Genomic DNA, 9656 nt, shown 5'->3' with positions numbered 1-9656 from the left:
AAATAAAACACTAAAATACGTTTGCATCTCTTTGAGTGCGAATCATTTTGTATGAAGAGATATCACCATTTGCACATCTAATATATAAGCATTTGAACATTCTGCCATCATCTACACAGCTTCATGCTGCTAATATAAAACTAATATGACATTTTTTAGCAGAACACGTACCTGTAACAATATCAAAGGCGCTCTTTTCAATACTACGTCATTGCATGATGATAACCGACTGTTCATTTGCATACTTAACAAAATGCATATCAGTAGACATCCTATTCTTTAATGGACAATCACTAAAGTTTTAAGATATGTTTTATTTTATTTTGGTGACACCGCATCTCATCAAGGTCTTTCAAAGTGAGTCAGGAGGACCACCACTGGTTTCCCTTTAAAAAGCATGCATGCATGACCCATCTGCTTAGCTCATGTTGCAAAGATCAGTTTTTGTTCTCAACTTCAATGAAAGTATCTTCCAAACTCTAAAATAGGGGTGGTATGAATGAGATTTCATAAAGTAGGACATGTTGCTGGATCAACATTAGCATTGGTCATGGATTTTTATCAACCAATCAGATTGTAGTATAAAGATTAAGGTCAAAGGTAGATTTAGGTTTAGGACTAGGTCAATTATTGTCTACCATTCTTATGAACCTATTATTTCTCTCAAATATTAGGGGTGAGTTATGAGTAAAGTTTAGGTTTTTGACAGGAATTTTAATCCAGGAACACATCGTGAAATATTACGTTTCACATCCCAATTGAATGCAAAATGCACACATGACATGACAGGCCAATTAATAAAGAACCCTCATTATTAGACATAGAGATAAAGTAACTGCAATTGTTACATAATGAAACTGTGAGCATGCGGTCACATATACAGAGATCTTGGTTACACAACGCTGCAGGTTTGCACTCTGATGCCATGGGCCCATGGCTGCAAAGTCTATTGTACAGTCATGAATGAGCGCTTTATGCAACGAATGCTTTGCATTAAAATTAACAACCAAGTAGTGATAGTATGGCATAAACACACAACTCTATAAAGGACAAAATGAATGATACTTCATTGCTCAAACATACAGAACAAACCAATGACACATCTGAAAAAGGCAACTGTTAAAAGCAATTACAATAAATGCAACGAGATGAGATAAAACTAGTTCAAAAGTTCAAACATAAGCGTACAGTGCTGCACATGTGCAGAATTATGTAACGAGAACATATGCATAATCAATACGAAGCACTGTAGGACATGAAAGGATGGTGGAGGAGTGCCATGACATTTCCAAAGATGGTGCACAATACACTATTTTGTAGCTGATTTACAACATGTGGCTGCAATAGATATCTTGTACAAAGACTATTTGTAATACTTGTAACCAGGTTGAGGTAACCCGTGATTCTCACACCTGTATTTCTGACTAGTATTTGCAGTGCTACATACCACAGATACATACAAGGTATCTTATTTTTACACAGAATCATTATTAGACGAAACAACGCATGTTTTATCATGTCTTAAATATTGCACACTGCTGTGGTGTTAATGCAGTAAATGCATATGTTTACAACGCTTTACCATGGCAACAGTATTATTTATAATGATTTCTGGTGTGCATTTGTGGTGACCAAAAGATTTCTGTCAGCATCAGAGAACCCAAAGCCACTTCCTGGTGTCACATTTGTGGTGGGGACAAAGACGACGCAAACAATACTTTAATAAATTGTTTCTGTAATAAGTCGTCGGGAATATTCATGCGCGTCACAAGAGCGAAAAATGTAGGTGACTCCTCTAGAAAACAGTATAAAAACTGCAGCGCTTTATCCACGGCTTCAGTGGTGTAAAGTTAGTGCGAAAGACGCATGGCAACTAACTTCACTGCCGTGAAGCAGGTTCGAATCCGCTGAACTCACTATTCTAAATTTTCACATCACATATCAGATCTGCTTCCATTTGTTTTTAAACTATATCATGTTTTCATCAATAGATCATTTAAAGCATGTTGTGCTTTATTATATGTAAGGATGGCTGTTGCCGTACGTAATTAAACGTATTAATTTGTGATCAAATGAAAACTACTGAAACAAATGTGTGTTTTCCGCAAGTTAGAAATTTGGTGTTTGACACAGATTACCTGTCGGTGGGTCAAGGATTGAGACATTTGGGAACCCCCTGCTAATAAGGATAAACATTCAAATATACAGGGGAAACAGATGGAAAAATAATATCTTTAAAAAATAGTATTTTCACTTATTATTACGGGCATTGCCATATAGGCTACAAATATACAACGAACTTTCTAAATTTTGTTTTGAACTCATGAAACTACAAAGTTGTGAATTTTTCCATATATTGGAGAACAATAAGGATGAATATATAATCACCAAAGTGCAATTAAGCGCAAAATGTTTGGTACATGTATGACTTGAACAGCCATTTTCAAATATTTTCATCATTTTATTAAAAATAAATACCTTTACAATCTGATATGTGATAGGGAAAAAGTTCAGCAAACAGCAGTCCCGAACCCACGACGACATGAAGTAGGTAACACATGCTTTACTCTCTATGCCACTGGAGCAGTCGATTTTGTGCCTTTCTTACATTTTGTCTATTCCAATCTGAAACTGATGGGCGGAGTTAGTATAAATAGCCTCTGCTTACAAAGTGGGCTACTTGCACGGTAAATAAACACTCCGTATTTTTAATTTCTTCCAATAAGTGGTGGGGACAAAATTGACTTTGGGAAAAAGTGGTGGGGACCTGTCCCACCCGTCCATTACGCCTATGCTTTGGTGAGATCTAGGGTCGAAATGAAGCGGGTCTTTCCGAGTCGGTCCAGGAGCTCATCCACTCGGGGCATGGGGTACCCGTTGAAGCTGGAGACTACGTTCAGCTGCCGGAAGTTGTTACAGAAGCGGAGAGTGCCGTCTGGCTTCGGGCCCATGACTATGAGGCTGGACCATGGGCTACGGGATGGTTCTATCACCCGGAGCTCCTTCATCCAGGCGATCTCTTCCTCGATAGCCAGTTGACGAGCTTCCGGGACCCGGTAAGGGCGTTGCCGGACCACGACGCCGGGTGGCGTATGGATGTCGTGGTGAATGATCCTAGTCTGCCCGGGCCTTTCGCAGAAGACGTTGTTGAACTGACTGACCAGGGTGTTGAGTTCGGACTTCTGCACAGGGGACAGCTGCTCTCCCATCTGGACCACCAGAGGTTCTCTCTCGGCGAAGGCTGCCATCTGTTCCGGGGGTGCGACCCACTTCTTCAAGAGGTTGATGTGATACAGCTGTTCCTCCCGGTAGCGTCCCGGCTGATGGATTCGATAGTTGACCGGCCCCACTTTTTCGATGACGGTGTACGGTCCTTTCCAAGAAGCCAGAAACTTGGAGGTAGCTGTGGGTGTAAGGACCAACACGCGGTCGCCCGGTTGGAACTTTCTGGGTTGAGCGGGCAGGTCATACAATCGTCGTTGGGCGTGCTGGGCCTCGGCAAGATTTTCACGTACCAGGGGCATCACCCGGTCGATGCGGTCCCTCATCTCCTGTACATGCTCGATGGCGCTGCGATGGGGAGCCGGTTGTTGCTCCCAGGCCTCTCGAGCCACATCTAACAGGCCACGGGGTTGCCGGCCGAACAGGAGTTCAAATGGGGTAAAGCCGGTGGAGGCCTGGGGTACTTCTCGAATGCCAAAGAGCACATAAGGCAGCATAAGGTCCCAGTCGCGCCCATCCTCTGCCACCACACGTCGTAGCATCCTCTTCAGAGTTTGATTAAACCGTTCCACCAATCCGTCGGTTTGGGGGTGGTAGACGGACGTCCTGACCTGCTTGATTTTGAGGAGGTGGCAGAGGTCTGCCATCGGCCGGGACATGAACGAAGTTCACTGGTCAGTCAGGATCTCTGAGGGAATGCCCACTCGGCTGAAGAACAGGAACAGTTCTTTGGCTATGGTCTTGGCCGTATCCTTTCGGAGGGGTAGGGCCTCAGGATACCTGGTGGAGTAATCCACGATGACCAAGATGTGTCCATGGCCTCGGGCAGACTTCGGCTACAGGCCCACCAGATCCATCCCAATGCGCTCGAAGGGCACCTTGATAATGGGCAGAGGGACGAGAGGGCTGGGGGGAGGACGTTTCGGTGGGGCAGCTCTGGCAGAAGCGTTTCACCTCAGCTTCGAGCCCCGGCCAGTGGAACCGGTCCCGCATCTGCAGGGCGGTGTTAGCGGCTCCCAGGTGTCTGGCCATCGGACGACCAATAAGAGTTTTTCCTCCCCCCACCTCTGCGCAGCACAGTAGAGCAGACCATTTTTGATTACGAAGTAGGGTAGGGGGTGCGGAGCGGGCTGGCGGATATCGTCTTTCACAATCTGTACTTGCGCCCAGCGATTCCGCAACCCCTCGTCCTCTCGTTGTTCTCTCCCGAAGGCTCTGCCAGCGGTCACCTGCTGGAACAGATCAGCAAAGAGGTTAGGAGAGAACGATTGACACTCACCTTCCCGCTCACTCTCGGTGGCCCTCATGACGGGCCAGGGCTTCCGCAATCCCACTGGTCGACGTCTTCGTGGGCCGCTCCTTCTCCCGGCCAGTCTCTTCCCAACAGTACCGGCACAGGGAGGTCGTGGACGATCCCCACTTCCAGTGGCCACGCTCCTGGTTCGGCGGAGAATGTGACTCGATGTGCTGGCACACTGCGGGTGTCGCCATGGACACATGTGATGGGGATTGAGATCTTCCCGTGGGGCTGGGGTCAGACCAGCGTAGATTTCACCAAAGTCACAGAGCTCCCAGAGTCCAATGTCGCTACCACCGGCTTGCTGTCGAGCCGGACTGTCCTCTCTGGGGCTTCGGAGGGAAGCTTAAGGTGCATGATGCAACCGGCCAGTCAAGCCCGGGGTCTTGGTGAAGCGGGTTCCGTCGGCATTGGCTCGTCCTGGGGAGAGGGAGCGGCGGGTCTGCCTACTGGCCTTGAGGTGCCCTCCGGGGGTCGCCATGCAGGGTTCACCCTCCGGGGGCGGGGCCATCACTCTCTCCAGCATCGCGGGCGAAAGATGCCTCAGCCAGTTCCACGGACTCCACCAGCTTCCTGAAGGTGGTAGGGTCGCGCATGCTCCCCAGACCCCTGAAGCGCTGAGGCAGCGTGAGCAGGAGACGATCAATGTGCACCTTCTCAGCGACCTGGGAGGCTGTGGACTCCCCGGTTAGCAGCCAGAGGTGGGCGAGGCGTGTCAGCTGGGCGGCTTGAACTCGGATGGGTACGGCTTCATTAGATTTTTTTTTTTTAGATTTAGATTCAATTTATTGTCATTGCACATGTACGAAGGTACAAGGCAACGAAATGTGACCTCTGCATTTAACCCATCCAGAGAGTAGTGAACACACGCACAGCAAGTGGTGACCACACGTACCCCCGGAGCAGATCCAGTATATCATTATAGATCCAGTCGTGAAATTGCTGTGCAGCGCTAACCGGGGACAATAAGACCCTGGCGAGGATTTCCAGTTTTAGGGCATAATAATCCTCGCTGGCCGGCGACTGGAGGGAATAGTAAGCACATCGAGCCTCACCGGTCAGAAAGGGGGCCAGCACCCTAGTCCACTCAGCCTTTTCCCACGTCTCCCGGGTGGCGATGACCTCGAAAGTGTGCAGGTAAGCCTCGATGTCATCCTGGTCGCTGAGTTTGGTGAGATGTTGATGGGCGGTCGAGCGCATGTCCGGTAGCGGCACCTGCGCGGCCACTGCCTCCGTCATCCGACCCAGCGCTTGCTCCGTCCTTTCCTGCCTCAGGGCGAGCTGCTTGGTAAACTGCTGCTGGCGAGTGGTGATGTCCGTTAGGCGACGGATGATTTCCTCCATCGCGATCGTCCAGGCAGGGGAGAGAGAGAGTCTTTTAATTGATTGATTATAACAAATGAGATTTCAATGATATTTTGACCACTTAACTAAAAAATGTCCCCGGTTTTCATTTAAAAAATCTGGTCACTTTATCCTAAAAATCCCACATTGCGCCATTAAATAACTGTGTTCTTGTATGTCACCCCCTACTGGATATTGTGATGCCGTGCAGACAGAAATTGATTTTTTGTAAAATATTTTGGAGCTGAAAATCATATAGAGATTACTTGCAATGCTCTGTGAAAAATAATATTACCATTAACCGATTTATATGTAAACCAGCCGCAGACTGTAAGCCAATGAGTTTAACCGAACAGTCTATAAACTTTTATATAAACTTACTCAACGTAGCCTGCTATTTTTACCTGTTGGCGAACACGTACGTTTTACTAAATATGCTTGAATATTATAAACATGAGTTTTAAAAATAAACCTAAGCATTACCTTTCATTTTAGATGAAGAAAAGTCATTTATCGACCCGGAAGTAAAAAAGAAGTGATAGCAGTCGTTGATATGGCGGCCATCGATCGCCATGGCAACAGTAGCTACAACAAGCGCCACTGTAGCGAATGCTGAAACGAGCACAACAAGCTGAATTAAAGCGCTTCATCCAGCAGTCACGTACTGGATATCTTTGTTTGAAAGGAGAACATGGCCTCAACTTTACAGACTCAACACGACACGCAGGGCGGCGTTTACACGTTCTCCAGCCGCCCGCGACCCGTTCCCCACCGAGCCAAATACAGAAACACCGCTGAGCCTCTGTGAGTCAATTTAACGGAATGTTAAATGATTTAAATAAACATCTGCTTTAAATAATGGTGTAAGTAACTTATTACCGGTTATACACCATTATGCCTAGAGGCATTATCAACCAACGTATTCATAATAAACACATTCTTTAGATATGTGATCATAGAGCACGATCATTTCATTCATTTAAATGATGTTTTACAAAACTTCCAACTGTAAAAAGGTTCAAATAGGCCTAACGTTACGCCACAGTCCAAGTAACGCACAACAGAGCCCCTAAAAACATCTTTTTCGAGAAGCTTTTCTTCTTTTCCTTTATACATAGAATGTTAACTTTTCACTAAATATGGTTTATTAATGCTTTTAACCTGATCACGTCAAGATCTGGTCAGGAAATATGGAGTGGTTAAAAAAACTCTTCACTGTCTGGTGCAGAAATGAAGAACAGGGCAGTCATGGAAACATCATGTATGACAGACGTGTTGTCAGAGGAAATACATACGCTCAACATATCCTACCTATTGTGAGTATTACTACACCCTATAAATTAAAATAATCTCTGTTGTTACGGGGTTGTTTGTAACCGGAAAGCTTTGTTTTATTTCATTTTAAAAGTTGTTTTGTACTGTGCATTGATTGGCTGAAACTGGGTGACAATACCACATGGATGACACTTTGTTGTTTCATATAGGTATTTGTCTTGTGTCTGAATCTATGATACAAATGATGAGACGAATGTAAAAATGTTTAACAGACATCTCAGCCCGATCCAATTGAGTTCCTGAGACAACAGGAAGCCAGAAGAAGAGCGATGTCCAAGAAACGGTTGAAAGAGCAGTTTGGCACAAAAACCCCAGAACCACTGGAGGGCAGAACAAACATAGATGTGCAGACAGGTAGAGGGTGGTTTTTGGAAAATAAGCTTTGATAGTGTGACATTCATCATAGGATGTTCTGAACATCACTAAACCAGAATGGAAATTTGTTCTAAACAGAACTGAGATGCTCTGAAGTACTTGATGATTCACATTTTAGAGATGTATCTGGAAGAACTGAGCGATCGTATAGAGGAAGTGAGCGTGGAATGTCAAACAGACATGTTCCTGGACAAACCCGCCACCCCCCTCTTCATTCCAGCCAAAACTGGTCGAGATGCAGCCACACAGATAGAAGAGGGAGAGGTATACAGTGTGGATTCCCTGTTTTGTCAAATTTTGCATGAATATTTTATTTCATCTACTATGAGGGCCATTATGCAAAACGAACACTTTCACAATTATCATGCTTAAAAATGATTCTTGACAGATGTAGATTGGAGAAAAATGCAGTTAATAAATGTTTGTCCTCCCTGCAGCTGTTTGATTTTGACGTTGAGGTTCAGCCCGTGCTGCAGGTGCTGGTGGGTAAGACGATTGAGCAGGCTTTGCTGGAAGTGATGGAGGAGGAGGAGCTGGACAACTTGAGAGCCCAGTACCGAGCGTTTATAGACATCCGCAACGCTGAGCTGGTGGAGGTGCAGAGGCTAGAGGAGAGGGAACGGCGCCTCCGTGTGGAGAGAGTAAGAATCACACCTTCTCCCATATAAAGGAGACATCTGGGTGATGCAGCAGTTTGAAAAGTAAAAAAAAAAGTATGTTTGTTTGTGTGGTAATATGTTTTTTGTCTTTTCATAACTGCAGGAGAACCGGATAAAGCAGCAAAAGGCAGCGCTGGAAAAGGAGAAAGAGACTGCAGATAAAATCGCTGCAAGAGCGTTTGCTCAGCAGTACCTCACAGATTTACTGCCCTCGGTCTATTCCAATCTAAATGAATCGGGCTATTTCTATGACTCTGTGAAGAGAGGCAAGTTAACCAGCATGTGAACATATAGACAAACTGAATTAATCTTCATTTTACAAGTTGAATGAATGCTCATCTATCTGTTGCAGACCTAGAGACCGGATTCCTGCCTTGGCTGATGGAAGAAGTCAGCAACACTTTAGAAAAGAGATATGTAGCCCGAACAGTGGTTGACCGTAAGTAGAAACTTGTTCACAACTTTCCTCACATTCAGATGGTAGAATGAAATAATCTGGTAATTCTGTGGTCATTTTATTGAAAGTCGTCATTTCTCCTTTTCTTCCGTAGAACTCATTCGAGACGTCACTAACCGAAGACTTGAGGCTTTTCAACAGCAAAAATAAACCTTTCCTTGTAGTAGAAGTATTCAAGATCACATTATAGAACATGTTACAGAATAAAAAAAAACATGTTAAGAAGGTAGAGTGTAGCATATATTTACACGCTTACCTTTTTTTTTTCAAATTTAATTCCAGTAAATAATTTACAATACTCTGCTACCGAAACAATGCCATTTTGATCCCAAAGCAATGTTTAATCAAATCAGACTGTTTTATTTCAACTTTACAAAGAATTGTCGAGGTAAGGAATTAACCTTGTTTGTCGTTATTATTTATTTTATAAATAATACATCAGAAAACTACTTGAGGATGTTGAAAATGCATCTTAAAAAATACAAAAACGACCATATGTTTATAAAAACGAATTTGTTGTTTGAGTACATTATCAAAAGCTGTTTTTATAACACTTAATATTCCAGATGTCATCACCTTACTGTACAACACCTACACTTCTAATCCTGTAGATGGCGCTGCAGAGTTTGCACATATGGATAATCGTTTCCGATTATTAACAATCCTGTCTATTTTATGGCTGTAACACAAGTACTGTAAGGAAAGTTTGTGACAGGCCCTCGTGGTTATATTTCGAGTGTGTAAAGCAGCATTTATTTGGGGATATTAATGCAGATTGTGTTTTGTGAAATTCTGTTAAAAGAATTAAAAAGTGATGCTATATGCAAACATATAAGGTGTTCTTAAAACAGGATTCAGCAGTTATTATATTTCGACAGAATAAACATTGATCAACTTCACAGTTCCAGTGAAATGAGAGTTTTATTCCCCGTGCCTCTGACTAAACACAGGGACATGTCAACGGTTT

The 9656-nt window shown here is 44.1% G+C and overlaps 1 protein-coding gene across 1 annotated transcript; it reads left to right on the top strand.

The window, feature by feature from the left end:
- The first annotated feature begins 6386 nt into the window (after positions 1-6386).
- rsph3 (radial spoke head 3) lies at positions 6387-9588 on the top strand. The gene is made up of 8 exons (XM_057353818.1): positions 6387-6667; positions 7092-7179; positions 7411-7552; positions 7692-7837; positions 8011-8214; positions 8336-8498; positions 8585-8671; positions 8784-9588. The coding sequence occupies exons 1-8, from the start codon at positions 6555-6557 to the stop codon at positions 8837-8839; spliced, it is 999 nt and encodes a 332-aa protein (XP_057209801.1). The 5' UTR covers positions 6387-6554; the 3' UTR covers positions 8840-9588.
- The last annotated feature ends 68 nt before the right edge of the window (positions 9589-9656 follow it).

This window comes from Triplophysa rosa, linkage group LG15 (genome assembly GCF_024868665.1).
Source record: "Triplophysa rosa linkage group LG15, Trosa_1v2, whole genome shotgun sequence".
Lineage (NCBI taxonomy): Eukaryota > Metazoa > Chordata > Actinopteri > Cypriniformes > Nemacheilidae > Triplophysa > Triplophysa rosa.
Note: the sequence above shows the minus strand (reverse complement) of the source record. Positions and strands in the feature narration are given on the sequence as shown.